Raw genomic sequence first — 20,819 nt, forward strand, 5'->3', positions numbered from 1 at the left:
ACCCTGCGTGGGTCACCTGGCGACTTTCCCGTTGCCCTTGGTGTTGCTGCAGCGGGGAAATAGATTTCTCAGTGCCTCTGTACCCTGGCGTTGTCATCTGAAGAAAATGGGGCTAGAAGTGCTTTCCCTGCCTCTTGCAGGGAGCTGTTCTGACAAATCCACACTCTTGAGCGAAAAACTACAGGCGTGAGGCTGTCTTGCCAGCCAGGTGAGCCTTTGGGTGGGTTTAAGGCTGCTGGAACTCGGTTAGGCTTCCTCGGACAGAAGAGTCAAGAGAAAATTACTCTTTATCCCAGTCTCTCCAGGAGCCCACTCGGGCGGAGCAGAGCGTCGCTCCCGCTCCCCGGTGGGGGCTGACCACGAGCCGCCCCTCTTGCCCCTCTCCCATTGGCTTTCACCTGCCACCGCGTCGGCTGCTACAGGCCGCACAGCCCGTCCGTCAGGCGCGCCGGGCCCGCCCCGCCCTCCCGGGGGTTTATAACGGGAATTCCCATGGCCCAGACTCCGGCGTCCAACCTGCTGCCCCGCGGCCCGGCCGAGCGCAGCGGACGCCGCGCAGAGCACTCGCTCGCGCTCCAGCTCCTGGCCGTCGCCTTGCATGACCGTGTCGTCTAGCCGCAGCCTCCGCCAGCCAGCCGCCGCCGCAGACCCACCGCCTGCTCCCCGCTGCCGCGAGGGCCCCCCGAGCCAAGCCAGGCAGGAAGGCAGGCGCGACGTGCGCCCCGGCCCGCCCGCGACCCCAGCCCGGCTGGCACCATGCTCCCCGCGCGCTGCGTCCGCCTGCTCACGCCCCACTTGCTGCTCGTGTTGGTGCAGCTGTCCCTGGCTCGCGGCCACCGCACCACCGGCCCCAGGGTAAGTGCGCCCCAGACGCGCGCCCACCTGCAGAGGGAGACGAGGTCGCCGGGTGGCTCCTCTCGGGGCGTGGGAGGAGGGGGAAGGGAGGTGTCAGATCACTGCCTCCCCAGCTACTAGCCAGTCCCCTGCGGGCTTCGTGGAGAAGTTGTTGAAACAAAATCTCTCCCATTGCCCCCCTCCCTTTTCTGCAACACCAGCCCTCTCCCCCAGCTGTCACTGGTGAATTTTCTTTCCCAATTTCTTCTCCCACGACATTTTGCTCCGGGACCCTCAAAGGTGCCCTCCTGCGTCCTAGGGAAGCAGGGAAGCTCACTGAAGTCGGGCTTCCCTGTGGTCTTAAGCTGCGCCCGTCCCAGCGCGGTGGCGTTCTTGGCAGAGGGCTGGGGGCGGGGGGGGGCAGCTCTGCCTGGAGAGTTTTAGGTTACCCTCGAGCCACACAAGGACCTTGTGTTGTTGTTGTTGTTTTAAAAAGCGATCGCTGCTCGTAAAACCTGCAGCAGATAATTTTAATGTTCTCTCCTGCCTGCACGGCCCTGGAGGAGGGGCAGAGGTGGGGGGCTACGGAGAGCTGGCGAAGAGCTGCACGGGGTTCGAGGGTCTCTTCCCCTGGGTCTGGTGCTGGGAAGTTGAATTATTTGTTGAACCTTGGTCTGATTGGAGTTTCTGAACGACATGAAACTTGCCAATTCTGTGCACAGGACAGGCTGTCCAGGGCATTGTAAAATCTCCTGGAACCTACGAGGTTGTGTTTATTTCTGGTCTAGGTTATTGCTCTCCCCAACGCCCTCCAATTGGTCTAATAAAGAATTTCGCAGCCTTAAAATTAAACCACCTAGTGGTTCACCTGGCCAAACTTAATCCAGGCCATCTCTGGCTGAGCATCCTCGTAGGTTAGGCTCTCAGGATACCTGCTTGCCCAGTCCCCCTGAAGGTAAGTAGGGTATTTGTGAAAACCAGGTGGCCTCCTCAGCCAACCTGTGCTGTCCTTCCTGGATATCTATCTGGCCAATTTCCTGGATGGCTAGCTTTAGCCTCATTACCACCTGCTCCCATCGTAGTTTCTTTATTTGTAGATTTCGATGTATGAGAATCATCTTTATAGCTGTTGTATGTGGAGGAATAGCCTTGCAAAGACTGGCGAGGCTTAATGACTGCCAAGATTCGTGACTGCTCAGATGCTGAACTGATTACATCGGATCCCAGCTATCGCTGTGAGATCAGGTTTGCAGCCATTTAGGAAAGAAAAGTGTTTGTCCCCGTGTTGGGCCAGCCCTTGCTTTTATGACCAGATGTGCAACAGCAGCAGTTAAAGTGCGGCAGATTAGATCCAGGGTGTGTTATAAATCCTGGACAGCAGGCATTCCCAGAGCTGGGGCAAGTCAGGGCTCTGGGAGTGACTTTTATGGATGCAGATGAGGATGCCTTTTAAATGAAGCTGCTTGGTTTGATATTAGGACTCGGAGCTCTTAAACTCTGAGGTCAGGCGAGCCATAGCGTTCCCTCCAATAATTAGGAACAGTCAAGACAGAGATGCAGACCAGAGCACCCCGACTGAAATCTGGATGCCCGCCCACAGGAGGGTCGAAAGGAGAGAGGCCCTCCGACAAATGGTGGGGGACTCGTTTGCTGCCGGGCATGTCTAACGTCTCAAGCCATATGGCTCTCCTTCCCTGCCTCCTGAAATTGGAGGAAGCAACTCTTAGGGGTAAGCTAGGGACCTTAGGGAAAAACAGAATCTTTGGTTAAGGTTTCCCTCCACCTTCTTTAGTTTATTAATTTCATAGACATGGTAGAGCAGAAGTAGGAACTTTAAACAGGTTTGTGTATAACCCAGCTACATCTTTCTCTTTTCTTCATTCTTTCTTTTGGTCTTTCTCTCTGTCAAACACACATGCATACACATGAGCAGACACGTGTGTTGAGAAAGTACGAAGAGGAAGCTGCTATCTTGAGCATGTGGTTGCCTCATTGTCACGTACACTTACAGGTGACAATAAGAGCTACCATATATGCACATTTGGCCTGGTCATTATACTGACCTCTTGTGCTTACAAGAGTAAGAAGAGAGATTTTTTTTTTGGTGGCATTTTGTGGAAGAGGAAACGAAGCTCAGGGAGACTAATGGGGACTTGTTTGAATCACTCATGGTGCCTTAGTGGCTCTAGAAGCCAAATCCTAGTTTAAGTGGGCTTAAAGACTGTGGACTTTCTACACCATCCAGCAGCTGCAGGGAGTGTTTGGCCAGCAAGTGATGCCATTCCTGTTAAAGGAACAGATGACTCAGCCAGAAAACCCTGAACCCAGATGCGCCAGACAGGTCTGCAGAGAAAGTATTTTTTCACTGTCCATGTCAATAAAGAGTAATATTTGAGCTTCTATCTATCTCAAAAGACTCTAGATCTCTTCGGTGGCTTATTGGGGGCCCAGAAGTATGGCTGTGGTTGAGAGCAATAGCATTAGAGGAAGAGCAGAAACATCTGGCTTGTTGCAGAATTCCCTTTGGGCACCTCTAGGTCTCTTCTGTTAATCTTTTGAGTGACAGAGGCTTAAAGATTGGCATCTTTTCCAGATGGCTTTCTAGGAAACCAAGAACATGCTCTCTTCGTTTAACTTTATCTGGCTCACTAATTGAGCTCCCCTGAGGCCTAGACCCCAATCCTTGCCCCCTTTTTTGCTTCCTGCCTTCCTTCATAAAATTCCTGACATTTGTTTGACTCTGGAAACCAGCAGCTATCAAGTATCAGACGAGAGGCTATTATGTAGGAAGCACCTGATTTTGGGGTCTTTTAGCTCTGAGCAGCTGCTTGGCTACCTGGGATGCTGGTCAGGATTCTTTTAATTACAGAGCAGGCAGCCATTTCTTTAATCCTGCACAATTTGCTGAAAATATTTTAGGAGAGATGCTGTGGGGGAGGGGCTCTCCTGGGCAGATGCAGTCTGGCTAATGGTCAGGCCAAGTCGACTGCCTGTCTTTGTTTAATCCTCTGTCTGCCCTTGAAGACAGGGAGCAGGGTGAGGGCAGGGACTGAGCCCATCTTGTCCATCCATGCATCCCCAGTACTAGGGTAGGGTAGGGATTGACTCTCTTGGTCTTTGTGGAATGACCTGTAATGGTGATCCACAGGTTCCACTTCTTAATCTTTACCATGACCAGGGGCAGGAAATAAAGATTTAAGGAGTCTGAGAAATAGAAAACAAGGAGATAGAGAGATCTGAGTTAGAAATCGATTTCACAATTGTTTTCGGTATATTCTTTCTTTGTTCTCTCTGCTCTTGGTTACTTGATTCGTTGTCAAGCCCAGCTCCAACATTGCTCTCTAAGAACTCTTCTTCCATTTTTAATGTTTGATTAGAACCCATAAATCTCTCATTTGAACAACTTCTATATTCTGTCCTCTTTAATTCTACCTTCTAATCTTTCTACAGTGAACATCGTACTGTCAGGCCAGCATCTTCATCTTCTCAGTACAGTTACCTCTTGGCTTCTTCATGCTTAATCCTGGCTTATTACATGAGCAAACTTGCAGACCTTTTGAGGGCAAAGTAGAGATCTTACTCATATCCTGTTCATATTTAATGAGATAAATTGGACTGCATAGTGATGGCCAGCTTGGAGCCCTGAAATTAGTTGCTTATGTGTTGGGCTTTCTGTTTTTAGGCTTTTATTCTTTGTTTAAAAATTAGTACATGTGTTGGTTATGGGAAGATTGGGGAGGACTTTCCCTTTGAATGGGGAAACTGTCTTTAGCTCTTCCTCAGTTCCTTTACATATTGTGTGTTTGCCAAAAGCAAAGCAGCTTCTAGGCTTTTTCTCTCCACTGGACTAGCCTGGTCCAGTATCTGGGCCAGGGTGGGTCCTTGCTCTGCTTAGATGCACTTCCTATAATCTGTGCGCCTGACAAGAACTTTTCTTTCTCACATGGAGGGATTTATCTGAGATGCTGCTTAGATGTTAGGCCAAGAACCTGATTTAAACATTTTTGTAGAGTGATGTGAAATTAGAGAAACAAAACAAAGGAAGCTAGGAAGAGGAAACAATCATCTTGGAATCTATAGGCAATGCAATCAAAATGGAGAACTCTTCAATATCAACTCATTTCTTGAAGTTGTACACTTACCTTTCTTATGGCCCAATGATTTCACTCCTAGATATGTGAGCCCAAGAGGAACTTACAGCCTACAGGAGACACGTGTGACTGTGTTCATGATACCACAGATTGGGAGAAGCCCAAATTCTCAGCAGTCAGAGGGAAGAAGAGTAAACTGATGAGTTTACAAAGTGAAAAATTATACTCAGCCCACACAAATAAACAAGTGACATGCAAGACTAGGGATGAATAAAATGTTAAATACAAGAAATTTACCAAAAGATACAGCATGAAATCCTATGTAAACTTAAAAATAACTATAATTAAGAAAACTTTTAGGAATACATATAGCTACAATAAAATGATATGATAAGAAAATCGAAGTAACGATGGCTCCTGACTCGTGTGAAGTCAGGTTGAGGCAGGAAGTCAGACTGGAGGGGAAACAAGATGGTTAGTGCGGGTTAGTGTCAATACTTTCCCTTTAGTGGGAGCGGGAAGATGCCTTTGAAGGTATTTGGCCATTATTAAAAGCCTAATAGCTGATTAAATAAAAAGTAAAAGTGGACTCTGAATAAATCAATGTTGGATGTGTCGGGAACCAAGGATTACAGTTAATTCAATTCTTTGCACCTGAGGCCAAGCACAAATTCCTGGAGTTGGGCACTCTTTCCTTGCCTCCTTCTGCTTCCCCCTCCCCCTTTCCAGATGTGTATGTGGCCCTAATCTAAAATACTCCATTGGGGAATGATTATTAGCTTTTGTTTCAATTATTGGCCAATCAGACTCAGAGCAGGCCCAGGCCCTGGCATAAATATGGACATCAGCTAGCCTCAGCCCAGCTGGCAGTGGGCAATCTTCCCAATCCTTACTCAGGGGGTCTGCCCTGTGCATCTGAACCCCTAGCTGGCATGTAGACCCATTCACTACCAGATGCGGCTCCAAAGCCTGATTTACCAGTGGGGGTGGAGGTAGTAGTGGGGGCAGGGAGGCCTGTTTCTAGTTGATGCCTGTCATCATCCCTACCTCCTTTCCCCTCCCCCTTTGCAGGGACTGGGGGTGGGTGCATGGCCCTCCTTAGCAGGTACAGGGCACCCTTTCTCTCCAGACCACATAAAGATTTATTGTTTCAGCAGCCAAGTTCTGGCATTGCCACTAGTGGCAGGGAATGTCAGTGCTGAGGGCCCCCTCTTTCTGTGTTTGTCACTGCAGAGCTGTTTGGGAGAGGACAAGGGTTGAGTTGCTGATGGGAAATCGATCATAGTTGCTGGTGAGGCCTGCCAAACAGAGTTTCAATTGTACACAGTATGTGCTCTTCACAGCCATGAGTCACCGAGGGGATAGGAGAATTGGATCCCCATGAATACTTCCAGTCGTTTTTATAAAGACCCAAAGCAACCTGGGTCCTTATAGCAACTAATTGGGTTTTGCTTTACATCTGATGTTATTCAGAGTTCAGTTGCTAGTTCCCAAAATAACCTTACCTTTAGCCACCACCTAAGCTTGTTAGGTGTGGAGTTCTGTGTCCTTCCAGACATTGACTTGGTTGATCTCAGCCTCCCCTTTTTTGAGCCAAAGCAGGGCAGCCTGGTTTCTGTGGAGCCTGTCTCCCCGTCAAGAGGATCAGGACTAGGTGAGGTCCCGTGAGGTACCGTGACAGATATATTGAAATCTGACCAATACCCTGTGCTTGTGAGCAGCTTTGTCCTTCCCTAAAAGCCACTTTATACTACAGCATAGATTAGCTTCTACAAGGTTTGATTTGTAAAATAGTGACAGTGGAGAAAAACTGAACCTGGTTCCCAGAATGGTCTATTTTTAGGACTACATAAGCATCCCTGAAACAGTGCTGTGAGTTCTAAGTAATTTTTGTGGATGTTTATTGTGCATTTGTTTTTGAAAAGTTCTACAAAGCCCTGGGGAAGAGGACATAAAATTAGGTAGTAAGCGAGAGAATAAGGGGAGCGTTCTTATTAAAGGATGTAAGTCTCTCCTTCAGGGTCCCTATGCCACTGGCTAGGTCAAAAACAATGACACTTGTGCTTCCTAATAGAACTTTTTGCAAAGATATAAAGTTGGATCAGAACTCCACGTGGTTATGAAACACTTGAAATGTGGTGATTGTAACTAGAAACTGAATTTTAAATTTTATTTAATTTTAGTTAATTTAAATATAAATATTAATAGCAACATGTGGCCAGTGGCTCCCATATGGACAGCCCCAAACTCTGGCCAATGTGCCCAGACTTTTCTGCCCATGGCTCCTTCATCTGCCCCAGACCTCGGGTGCTCTGAGCCATCTTACATGTCCTGAGCTTTCCTTTGCTCTTGTTTCTATCAAAATCCTGTTCATCACTGATAGGTTCAGTTGCTGCCTCCAAGTCCTTCAAGACTTGCCCCTGGCTAAATCCTTTTGGCTTCCTGTGCTTTTCTTCTCCCGTGCTGTGCTGTGCTCTCCAGTGTATGTTCCCATCTGCTTTGAGTTCCAGCTGAGTAGGGGCAGCCTCAGCACAGGTCTGGATGCAGACAGACTGCAGTTAGACTCTGGATCTGCCACTGTGATCCTGGACTAGTAATTTAAGCTCTCGGGTTCTCAGTTCCCTGCTTTATCCAATGGAGGCCACAGCATCTGTGTCCCTGAGTGGAGTGAGGGAAGGATGGATAATGTTCATTGTATTAGCTTCCTATTGCTGTGGTGACAAAGCACTACAAAATTAGTGGCTTAAACAACATGAATTTTTAGAAGTTAGAAATCTGACATGAGTCTTAAAGGGCTAAAATATCAGGATTGAGTTGCTCTCTAGAGATCTGGGGAAGATTTCACTTTCCTACTTTCTTCAGCTTCTGGGATCTGCCTGGAGTCCTTGGCTCATTGGCCCTTCCATTTCAAAGCCAGCAATGACCAGTCAGCATGGTCTTTCTCATGCTGCCAGCCAGCTCTTCTGCCTCTCTCCCTCCCCAATTAAGTACCCATTGTGATAATACCAAGTCCATCGGATAATGCAGACTAATCTTAGTTTAAGGTTAGCATATTATCAGCTTTAAAACTCCATCACAACCCTTTCTTTCTTGTCATATAACAAAGCATTATTGGAAGAAGAAACCAAACATCTTTGGGAGACCATTGTTCTGCCCCCCATATTCATGAAGAGTCTAGTGTAAAGCCTGGCTCGTGAAAAGTGCCTGTTCACCAGGAGCCACTACTGTGACCTGCATCTGTTATATTCTTTCTTTTAGAGTTGGAGTCTCTTATGGTGAAGTTGCTTAATTTTCTTTATAGACTCCATCCTACTCAAGAACAGGTGCTTAGCAAATGTTTGTTGAATAATGGAATTTTCAATAAATGTAGATGATTTCTTTCTTTATAAAGATATATTGAACAGTAGAAAGCAAACCAGAATATATAGTTTCCTTTGTTTAAAAAATATGGTTAGACCTAGAGAAGTTGGGTGGATTATATATTATGCAATTATGTATTTGGCTGCCCAATTTCTAACATGTATTTTAGCAGTTGTTAAACCAATTCTGTTTATAAAAAACATCTTTTAGCTTTAGAGAAAAATAAAAATTAAATAAATAAAAATTAAAACATGTGTGACTAGAAAAGCAACCCCCAAATCTGTTTCAATCCAGCCTGATTACTGAAAAACTTTTGGCAAAGTCTCCATCAGATGCATTTGGCCTGTGGTTATGTTGGGCTTTTAGGGCTAGTGCCAATTAGTGCCAGGTCTCCTATTCATTTTCAGCATGCTTTGAACTCAGACTGCTTTAAAGGAGAGTTTTCAATTAGCCCCAGCAGGACATAGCTGTAAAAAATGTCTTTATTGATGCTGGTGGGAATATAAATTAGTACAATCACTTTATAGAATTACAGTTGAAGTTGCACACACTCCTCGACCTTGTAATTCTGCTCCATTATATACCCTAGAGAAATTCACTTCAGTGTATATGAAGAGACATGTTTAAGGACATTCACGTTAGCATTCTTTGTTTCCAAAACATTGGAAACTAGCTAAATGCTCATCAACAGGATAATAGAAAAATAAATTGTGGTATGTCCAAATAATAGACTACTACACAGCACTGAAAATGATTAATCTAAAACTATACTCATTATCATGCATCAATTTTATGATTAAAATGTTGAGTGACAAAAGGCAAACTGAAGAATAGTGCATACACATGTTATTATTCATAGGAGGATTGAAAGCATGAAAACACTATAAAACACTATACATCATTTAGGGGCACAAACAGATGAAAACTTCATGAGAAAATTAAGAGCAATGATAAACACAAAGCTCATATTCTTGGTTATCTAGAGTGTGAGGGTGAGGTGGGAGAGGAATATGTTTGAGGAATACATAGAAGGCTGGGATTGAACTGGTAATGTTTTTGGTCTCTGAGTGATGAATACATGGATTTTCAAACTCCCTTTTGTATAGGTTGAATAATAGATAATAAAATTTTCTTCTATTATACTTACTTTCCCTGGATGATGATGAATGAGATTTGTTATTTTCTCAAAGTTATTGGCCATTGGTTTAGGAGACTCAGCATTGACAAATAAAATCCAAGATGTCCGGTTAAATTTGAATTTCATTTATACAACCAATAACATTTTATACTGTTATATATAAGTGTGACCCAAATAAAAAATTGATTTATTATTTATCTGAAATTTGAATATAATTGGATATCCTCTATTGTAACTCACAATCTTGTATTAGGTTTTTTCCTAATTAAAAAAATAAAGATATAGTTTTTTTTAATTTGAAAGTATTACTCTTTTTGTGTCATATCTGATAAATACCTTTCTTAGTATGTTATATAAAAATACTATGGTTCGGGCTGGCGATTTAGCTCAGTGGCGGTGTGCCTGCCTTGCAGCACAAGGTCCTGAGTTCAGTCCCTGATACCAAAAAAATAAAAAAACTCCAAAATCCACTATGGTTCAATTTATATTAAAACTTTACATTCTTGTGTAGCTAATCTATCATTATGGCTTTTATCTTTTGTGTCAGACTGAGAAAGGTATTCCCCTATTAAAATTTTAGAGATTAGGGTAAATAAGTTCCTAAAAACTTCGATTGCTTAAGCGGCAAATACATAACATACAGATCATCCATTAATGTTTGCTATGCATTTGTATAGTATGTTCTTTGAATTAATCTTTTTTTTTTGGTACCGGGGATCAAACTCAGGACCTTGCACTTGTGAGGCAGGTGGCAGAACCACTGAGCTAAGTCTCCAGCCTTGAACAAAACTTCTTAGGGCAACCTTGTGGATAGAGTGTGTCCTGTGTTTCAGAAATTCCTAGTAACATTTGAAAAGAAGCTGTGTCAGCTGGAAGGATTCTGTGAGGGTCATTACTTGGGGAAATTTGTAAAAAGTGTTATTTAGTAAGCATGCTATCCTGGAAATGACATTAGGGCATTGGCGAAGAATTTAGATTTTCTTTCATCTTTGAGTTCTTTTCATTTGTTAAGGAAAAACTTTATTTAATCACAAAAACTTGTAATATACACACAAAAAAAGACTAGCATAATGAATTTAACTCAGATTTTACAACAGACCACTTGTGGTCAGCCTTGTTCTTCCACCATTTTCCTAACCCCCCTTTCAGATTATTTTGAAACCTGGCATTGTATATCCTACTATCTGTAAGTGTATCCCTATATGGATGTCCCCAACTTACGATGGTTTGAATTATGACTTTTCAGTGGTGAAAAATGATACATACACAGTGGAAACTGTACTTCGATTCCTGATCTTTTCTGGGGTTAGAGGTGTGCAGTATAATTCTCTCTTGTGATGCTGGACAGTGGCAGCAACCCACAGCTCTGTGTCAGCCATGTGACCCTAAGGGTAAACAAGCAATACTCAGTGTGCTGTTTGCTAAGCCATGATGTTTGGCAGGTTAGGTGTAATGATTGCATTTTTGTTTCATGATATTTTCAACTTCTGATGAGTTTATTGGGATGCTATGCCATTGTAAGTTGAAGAGCCCCTGCATATCTGTGAAAGATTAGGGGTCTACTAAAAAACTAACCACCAAACTGTATCATGAAACAATTAACAATACTTCCTAATATAATATCAGCAAATAATTAATCAACATTCTTATCTCCCTGATTATCTTATAAACATATTTTACTGATTGAATCAAGATCCAACAGATCCACATACTGTAGTTGGTTAATCGGTCCCTTGAGTCTTTTTAAAATCTATGGGTTTTCTCTATACTCCCTTTTTATTTCATAACTTATTTGTTGAATTAACACCTTGTGTATTTGGGCAGATCATTTAGATGGAACCTTAGTGATCATAAAGGAAATAAAACTGGATGAGGAAAGACTGATTAAAATAATGCTAATACAACAAAATGAATTAATGAGTTCTACTAGGGTTTTTCACATTAGACTTTGCTGTTTGCATTCCCATTATGTTTTGCAACATGTTCATCTATCCTTTATATTTCCTGTAAAAATGGAAGGTAGATCTACAGGTTTGACCAGCTATAGGTTTGATATGGTTTTTTTTGACAGTGTATTTCATGGATGTTGGCATGTACTTACTTCCATTGTGAAGCACATAACATCTGTGAATATTAGCCCTCATTGAAGACAATTACTGTAGCAAGGGGCACTGAAGAGGACTTCCAATTTCTGTGTGGCATTGCCATCATCTTCCTTGTTCCTGGTGTTTCCACGGAGGAATAAAGAATGGGACCTTCTCAGTGGTCTCACTGGGAAGGCTGCTTGTGATTGCAGAGGTTGGAGGGGGAAACTCTTTGTCTTAGTCTCTTTTCTCTCATTGCTGAGACAAAAACCCCCACATCCAAGGTTAAAGGGGAAAGAGTTCGTTTAGCTCATAGTTTATAGACATTTCAATCCATAATGGGATGGCTCCAGGCAGGGTGGCAGAGGGGAAAAGTTCCTGGCAGTAGAAGATAGCAAAAGCAACAAGGGGCCTTAACAGTGTCTTCCTGCCCTTTATCTTATCCAGACTGCTTAGGGCAGGTAGCACTCACACCCTTAGTCCTAGTGCTCTCAGGCCTAGCGTTGCACCATGAATCACACACTCTAGCTTCAGCCACCTTCAAAATAGCCCCACCTCATTTGCATGAGATGTGGGGGGCATCTAAACATAAGCCATGATATTCTCGGTTGGTGGCTTTGGAAGGAGAGCCACCTAGGTTTTTGGTGGAAGCTATAAGAACATGAGGCAGGAAGTTCCCTCTTTGGTGCTAATTGGGGGGCCTTGAAGATGAAACGAGATCAGGTTTGTGTGATCTTTGGTATATTTATATAAATTGGGAATTTACATTATAAGAAACAAGTAACATGTTCAAAACTGGCTTTACACATTGGGCTGAATTGTATCCTCTCCAACTGCCTATGTCAAAGTCTTAGCTCCCAGTATCGAAATGTGACTATTTAGAGAGAGGGCCTTTTTATTTTTTAAATTTTATTTTGAATTTGTATAGTTTAATATTTTACAATGTACATATGTATTGAAACATCACATGTTACTTCATTAATATGAACGATTTTTATTTTTTATGTATCAATTAAAAATAAAATTAATTTAGATAAATAATAAATTAAAAAATGACAGGAAAATTTGGTGAGTTAATTATAATTAGACAGGGCCTTTAAAAAGGTAATTAAGTTAAAATGAGACTGGTAAGTGGCTCTTATTCCAGTCTGAGTACTGTTCCTATAAGAAGAGGTTAGGATAACACGGGAGTGAGGCCTCCCTCGTAGGAAACCAACCTACCTGGCACCTTTATCTTGTGCTTCTAGTGCAGTCTTAGTATTTTGTGATGGCTGGCCAAATAAACTAATGCAGTGGCCTTCAGGACTGGTTTGATTCAGTGGTTTAATAGTGTCATCAAACACTCAGTGCCTGTATATGTCTCCCCTTTGCCTTTTGCTTTTTTCTCCCCAGTGCTGAGTATCAAACCCAGAGTTTCAAGCATGCTAGGCAAATGTTCTCCCATGGAGCTATATTCTTTGCCCCCTTCTTTTCTTTTTGGTACTGGGGATCGAACTCAGATCCTTGCGCTTGTGAGGCAAGCTGCGGAACCACGGAGCTAAATCCCTGGCCCACCCCCTTCTTTTTTTTATGGTCTCTGTCCTTTTTGTTTTTGGAGATAAGCTCTTACTCTGTAGCCCAGGCTGGCATTGAATGGGAACTCACAGCAACCCTCCTGCATCAGCCTCCCTAGTGCTGGGATTACAGATGTGTGCCACCATGCCTGGCTTGTAGTCTCTGTCTTATTCCAAATCCAGCTGTTCTAATGGTGGCAAATGGCTGCACTGGTCCCATGCTTCATATCTCAACATCATTTTTTCTAGAAGAAGGGAAGAGAATTGGCTTCTAGCAGCTCTTGGAAAAGGGAGAAGGATCCTTTTGAGATGGTCTCAAAGCACATGAGCTCTTAGCTTATAATCTACAAGAGATCAGATGCCCATTCTTTTAACCAATCTCTTTGGCCAGGAGAATGTCATGCCGTGAATGACTCAGACTAGTCTCCTTAGTAGACCCATCCATCCCTGTAGCAGGGAGAGGAGACAGGATTACCCATTTTTGGAACTGGCAGCCAAGTTAGTCCTGCTTGTTCCTCTTAACCCCATGGCTGCTGGACAAGGCGGAGGGATGCCAGGGTGACAAGCACGTGCCCATTTGGGATTTGGCATTTGGAGATGCTGGGGGGCAGGGCAGAGGCCAGTGAGAGGCTCTCGTCTTGTTGTCACCAGTTCCTTCATCTATTAGACAAGGCAGAAAAGACCTCCAAGGTAGTCACAGTATACCATTCTGAGAGTGGGAGCTGATGGGAAAGAGGAAACAGAACGAATTCATAAACTTTCAGAATAGAATGAGTGGACCACAAGAAGATGATTTGGGAAGGCCCAACATGAAGAGAGCATGATCAAATAGCCCCACAGTTGAGAAAGTCTCACAGATACCTTCTTTTTATGCATGAATTTGAGGTCTGTTCAGAGTATACATGGCCAGCTAGTGAGGCAGAGCCAGGCCCAAGACTCAGACTTCTCCCTTCATTGCTCTCTCCATGATTATTTCTTTTAAAAATGCCCTGGAACACTTGGGAAAGTGGCAGAACTCCAGCCAAGGGCAGGAAATAGTTTGAATTTTCATAGAGGATTGTGTTTCTAAGTTGCTTTGGGCCAACTCAGCAATTTCCAGTCGTTGGGATGGGTGGCCCAAATCCTCAGGACCTGTGGAATCTTCACCGTCCTTGCCACCTGACTCTAAGTGCATTTCATAGCGTTCTCGTTTCCCTAAAAGGGGCAAGTTTCTGATTTCTACAGATGTTGGAGGTTGCAGATAGGAAGTATGAAGCCGGACAGATAGAACAAGTAGCCAGCAATATAGTTTGAAGAAGTAAAAGTAAATCTTGGCGCCAGACTTGTAGTGCTTGCTAACAGCAGTGAGATCAGTGCAGATATACACTAAGCTGAACAGTGAGTGGCCTGCAGTAGAGGGCTATGTTTCATGGTCTGCACAGTGGTTTTCTGGGAGACCTTTAAAAATCAATACTGTCCAGGGGACTGGAAGTAGAAACGCTTTGCTTGTCTTGAGGACATTCTCTCCCTGCCTGTCTTCAGAAAACCTTCTGGAAGATTTATGACTTGAAATCAGGGGCTGACTGGAGGATAAAATGCATCATTTCCACCTTTTAGTCATCTTCATGCTTTGAGGACCACATAGTATGATCGTATACTCTCCTGGTAGTATGATCCTATACGCACTCCCCTCCCCTATCAAGGTATAGGCTTAGAGGAAGTTTGAGCTCCCAGCCTCAGTCCCATCTGTTGTTGATTCTGTTTGTACCCTTGCTTTCCTTAAAGCTGTATATACTTTTTTTTGTTTTGTTTTGTTTTGGTACTGGGCATCGAACTCGGGTCCTTGCGCTTGTGCAGCAGGCGGCAAAACCACTGAGCTAAATCTCTGGCCCTGTATATACTTTTTGAGGATTTAATGTGCTTCTCATCTCATTGCTGGGTGATAGGGGAGGAGTCTGAGGGATTAGTGTTCAACTGGCTGCTTGTTTTCTTGCCCATGCAAAAGTCAGTGTTGCATAGTGATTTGGGGCCAAAGTGACCTGGTTTTAGATCATAGCTTTGCTGTTTTCTAGTGGTGTATTCCTGGGCAAATTAACTAATCTCTAAGCTTCACCTTCCTCCTCTCTAACTGGAAGATACTACTTACCTCATTGGGTCATTGGGAACTTAATGGTAGGATGGATAAGGGCAAGGTGCTCAGGAAGTGTTAGCTATTCATAAAAGTATCAAATATAGCAGGAACATATGAGAAATGCTCATGGGAGCCTCAATTGTTTGTTTCCTTTATTTCGCGCCATTGGAATTAAAACTTAAAAATCCCATCAATACATTGGAGATTTATGACCTGTAGTTTTATTTCCTTTTTCTTTTTTTTTGCTTAAATTCTTTTGTTGGTACATTGTAGGTATACAATACATTTACATTTATCATTGGGTGCTTGTACCTGACCATGATGTCTCTTGGTTCTTATTTTTTCCCCATTCCCTGTGGGCCCTTCCCCCCTCCATCCTTCCCTATTTACATAGATTTCGTTTCCTTTTTTTTTCTTTTCTCGTAATTTTTCCTTTCCCTTCTTTCCTTTCCTTTTCCCCTCCCACCACCCCTACCCCTTTGGACCTTTTCTTCCTATTTTATTTCCTTTTGTTAAAACAAAACTCATTTTTGTGTGTGTATGCCATAAGTCAAATTCCTTCCCTTTCCCAACATGATACAGGTCAGAGGATCCTCTGAAATGGAAACCAGTGAAGAAAGATGCTGCTTGGCATGGTCTTCCTCCACATGTCATGTGGCTATGTCTTCTCTTCCTGCAACTACACACCCAGCCCTTCCTGAGGTCTTTTTTCATTCGCTATTTTTTAGCCTGATAGGTTGTTTTTCTGAGTGCAGCACTGGAAGGAAGCTTGAGTAGTCTTGGCCACTTTCTCATTATTTCTCAAAGACTGAAAAACAGGTTTGCCATTAGGAGGTCCTGCTAATTGATGTGCCCCTTGGTAACTTCTGGCCTTGGGGACCAGGCTGGTTACTGCTCAGTATGTTCCCAGCTCTGGTTCAGGAAGATTCCGTGGAGCTGGAGTAGCAGTGCCTGGATTCTCGCCCTTTTTCTCCTCTCATCCCAAGCAAACCTTTCCTTGCCTAGGGTTGGAAATCCAGTAACAGCAGGGCCTCGAGGTTGCTTTCAGAGCTATTTTCAGAACCAAATCCTTGCAGTAGCATGACTTCATGGAAGAATATTTCTCTTGTGCCAGCCACACCCACTTTTTACTTCTAAAACCTTTTTTTTTTTGGTACCGGGGATCAAACTCAGGTCCTTGCACCTGTGAGGCAGGTGGTGGAATCACTGAGCTAAATCTCCAGCCCTTCTAAAAATTTTTCATTGCTATGTATAGATCATTGATGTCTGAAGTGATTAATGTAGTTCATTTAATATCAACCATTATTTGATACAGTTTTCTGTATTGCTTTGTTCCTGTTTTTGCCTTCTACCTTTTTTCTGTCTTTTGTGCTTTTAATTGAGCATTTTATATGATTCTATTTTCTGTTAGCATTCTATTATAGTTTTTAAATTTACTTTTAAAAATAGTCCCTCTAGAGTTTGCAGTGTACATTGATAGTTAAACCAAGTTCATTTCAAATATTACTGCACCATTTCATTGGTAGCACGGCATTATATAACAAAACATTCCTAATTCCTCCTCCTATCCCTTGTATTATTGCTGCATTTATTTCACTTATACATGAGCTGTAGTCATTGAATACATTGTTGCTGTTATTTTGAACCAACTATTATCTGTTAGGTCAATTAAGAATTAAAAATGAAAGTATTTTACATATACTTATTTATTTTCTAATGCTCCTCCTTTCTTTATGTAGATCCGAGGTTCTGACCTGTATCATTTTCCTTCTCTTTGGAGAACTTCTTGCAACATTTCTAGTAAGGCAAAACTACTGGCAACAAATTTGCTCCATTTTTGTCTGATAGAATCTATTTCTCCTTCACTTTTAGAGGATAATTTTACAGGATGAAGAATTCTTGGTTGGTAATATTTTCTCTCTCAATACTTAAAATATTCCACTGTTGTTGATTCTTGCTTGCATGTTTTTTGAGAAGTCAGATCTCTATAGGTCAGCACTCCCCTGAGAGCTTCTTTCAAGATTTTTGATTTCTTGCATATAGAGTCTTTTTCTTTTTTAAAATTTTTATTTACTTATTTATCTTGGTTTTTTGAGACAGGCTTTCACTATGTAGTCCAGGCTGGCCTTGAACTCACAGAGATCTTTGTGCCTCAGCACCCCTCCAGTGCTAAGATTACAGGTATGCACCACCACACCTGACTCCTGCAGGTTAGATATTATGTGCCTAGGATTCTGTGTGTTGTTTCCCCTTTTTTCTTTCTTCATTTATCCTGATTGATGTTTTGATGTTCTCTGATCTTCCTGGATCTGAGGTGTGATATCTGATAGGAATTTTTGGGAATTCTCCATCAGTATTGCTTCATATAGTTCTTCTGTTCCTTTCTCTCTTTCTTCTTTCTGGTATTATATATGCTTTATTTTTTGTAGTTGCCCCACAGTTTTTGGGTATTCTGGTTTTTTTTTTTTCTCCCCATCTTTTCTTCCCCCTCTTTGCTTTTCAGTTTTGGGAGTTTCTACTGATACATCCTCAAGCTCAGAAATTCTTTCCAATTCTCTGCTCAGTCTACCAATGAGCTCATCAAAGGCATTCTTCATTTCTATTACAGTGTTGTTATATATCTTGCATTTTGTTTTCATTATTTCTTATTTTCAATTTCTCTGGGTACATTATCCATCTGTACTTGCATATGTCTACTTTTTCCATTGGAGCACTTCACACATTAATTATGGTTTTAAAAATTCCTTATCTGATCAATTCCAACACCCCTGGCATATCTTGGTCTGGTATGGATGCTTGCTCTGTCTTTTCAAACCTTGTTTTTGCCTTTTAGTATGCCTTGTAATTTTTTGTTGGAAGACGGCCATGATATATTGGGTAAAATGTCTTACAGTAAATAGAAATTTAGTAATGTGGTGAGTAAGGTATAGAAGGAGAAGAAACAGTATAATGAGGTCTCAGTCTTTTGGTGGGCCTGTCCCCCATTACTGTGGACCCCACAAGTGCTTCTCATAGTTTCCTCTCCTTTCATTGGACAGGATGATGGTTAGAGTAGGCAGGAGTTGAGTATTGATACAAACTTCACCAAGTTAGGCTCTGGTGAAATAGTTTCTCTTGAGGGAAGGCCTTCTTCTGAGGAACAGAATCCTCTGGTGTATTTCAGAAGGGTTACTTTCCCCTACCCTTGTTGGAAACACAAGAGGATTTTTTCACTGATATTCACTGTGAGAACCTGGTAGTGCTCTTTGAGATAAAACTCATCAAAGTGTACTGAGCCCCCACCAGTGTGCCTACCTAAAATGCTTATGTTTAAGTACTGAATTAGATTTTCCTCTCACACTGGTTCCTGTGGTAGCTTCTGCTCTCAGAAACTATGGCTCTCTGTATCTCCCTAGCCGTCTCTCTAGTTTTGGAGGCAGTGGTTTGCCATGAAACCTCACTTCTCTTGTGGATGTAAGAAGAGTTGATGATTTCCAGTTTGTTTAGCTTTTTCTTTGCTGTTGTTGGAGACTTTTGGGCTCCTTACATGCTCACTGCATCTAATTCTATTCATTGCAAACACACAAAGAGTGTACTCAGTAATGGATCACAGAAATTTTTTCCCGGTTATTGTTCAGATGGTTGTGCTTTGCAAAGGTTTCCAGTGTGCAGAGGCAAAACCAATTGCACCTTCTAGAACCAGCAGGAGCAGCCACCCAACTACCTAGTTTTTAGGGGTTGTGGTGGAGGGTAGGGACTATGACCCACTTATTTGTCCACATGGAAGCACCTAGCAAAGAACTTGGCACAAAAATTATGTTTTCTCTCATTCAGATTAACAAATTCTGCAAACATTTATGGAATTAGAATTATGACCAGTGTCTAGGCCCTGGGGAACAGGGAACAAAACAGGGAATGAGATAGTCCCTATACATAGTAGACAGTGCTTCCTGTGTAATGCACTGTGGCCTTGAACTTGAAGTGATCCTCTTAGCTCAACATCTTGAGTGCTAGGATTAAGGTATGTGTCACTATGCCTGGCTTATGTGGGTCTTATTGTACTTCCGATATTCTTTTAAGCCCTTTACACAAACTAACTCATTATATTCTTTTTGTTGTTGTTATTTTGTTTTATTTTAAGACAGAGTTTTGCTATGTAGTTCAGGCTGGCCTTGAACTTGCAGTGATCTTCCTGCCTCAGCCTCTTGAATGTTGGTATTATAGTCAAGCGCCATCACTCTGGGCCTAACTCATTATGTTCTTATGACTCCTTATGAAGAGATACCCTTTCTGTACATGTGCATTTGTGAAAGAGACTTTCTCACAGGCTCAGCTTTGTGGGTAACTGCATATGTGGTAGTGACCCATCACGGGATTTTTGATCAATCTCATCCAAAGACTTTGGTTGTTTATCATGGTATTTTAGATGACCTTCATTATAAGGCCTGGGGTACCCAGGTACCAAGCATAGTGATGTGTGCTTATACATTTCACTTTTTGACCTGTTTTTCATAAACATGGTTGTCTGCTCCTAAATGTTGTATTTGTATGTCTGTTGTTAGTATACCTGAGTGTCTATTCTTGCAAAAATATGGATGTTATTATTGACTGTTTTATTGTGTTAAATAGCCTATGAAATGTTCTGTCATGTTATGTTTCTCCAATAAATCTTTAAAAATACAAAAAAGTGTCTTCTAAAGAGTGTTAAAATTATTTTTTTCAGAATTATATTTTTTAAATTTATATTTTTCCATAATTGTATTTTTGATCTTTTGGGATTTTAGACTCAAAAGATTTTAGACATTAGGGATCTTTATATTTTAGACTTTCAGTATTTGGGATTCTGGCATTTGGGATTGTCTTTTGGGATTATGGCCCTGTATTAGTCAGCTTTCCATCACTGTATCAAAGTACCTGGGATAACCATCTCATGAAAAAAAAAGATTAATTTTGGCTCATGGTTTTAGAGGTCCTAGTCCATGATTAGGCAGACTTAGTTGCTTTGGATCTCTGGAGAGGAGTTAAATGGCAATGGTGGGGAGCATCTGGCAGAACAAACTGCTCACTTCAAGGCCAGGAAACAAAAGAAGAAAAGGAAGGGCCAGTGTCCCACATCTCCTTTAAAGGCCCCCAGTGACCTAAGGACCTCCCACTAAAGGTTCTACCACTTCCCAATAGTGCCACCCTGGGGACCAAGGCTTTTAACACATAGGTCTTTGAGGGGACATACAACAACCAAAGTATAGCAGACCCAGACCCAAAGAGAAGTGCTACAGTATGAATTAGTAATAACTCAAGAGGTTACAAAGACTTGGACTGGTTGGATAGCTTAGGTGCATTAACTCCATTCACAATTTCTGCTCACAACCCGAGGGCTTTGGAGCTAAAGTACAGGTCTAATTATGAGGATCATTTTGGTTCATTCTCTCATTCATTTATTCATTCTATGACTCATTCATTCACTTATTTGTTGTGACTTAATCATTCATTTATTTGTTTTGCCTAATTTCTGCAGATTATGCTGTAAATGTTCTTGGGGATGCAACCATCTAGGTGGTCTGGGAATCGCTAGTGGCCCAGATCTCCACTGTACTCCCTCAGCCTTTAAGTTGTTTTTGCCCAGTCACTTTCAAGACTTTATGAGTTATCCTGTGATGGAGCTGTGGGAGG

The 20,819-nt window shown here is 42.4% G+C and overlaps 1 protein-coding gene across 2 annotated transcripts in view; it reads left to right on the forward strand.

Annotated features, from left to right (window-relative positions):
* The first annotated feature begins 511 nt into the window (after nt 1-511).
* Nucleotides 512-20,819, forward strand: part of Smoc1 (SPARC related modular calcium binding 1) — a 148,202-nt gene continuing 127,894 nt past the window's right edge. For both annotated transcript variants that reach the window (XM_004837310.4, XM_004837312.4), the window contains exon 1: nt 512-855. In XM_004837310.4, coding sequence (XP_004837367.1) covers nt 757-855 — 99 coding nt within the window. In that variant the 5' untranslated portion in view covers nt 512-756. The remainder of the gene's footprint in view (nt 856-20,819) is intronic.

Source organism: Heterocephalus glaber, unplaced genomic scaffold, assembly GCF_053883595.1.
Source record: "Heterocephalus glaber isolate CG9 unplaced genomic scaffold, H.glaber_assembly_v1.0 deba00001608, whole genome shotgun sequence".
In the NCBI taxonomy this organism is placed as follows: Eukaryota; Metazoa; Chordata; class Mammalia; order Rodentia; family Bathyergidae; genus Heterocephalus; species Heterocephalus glaber.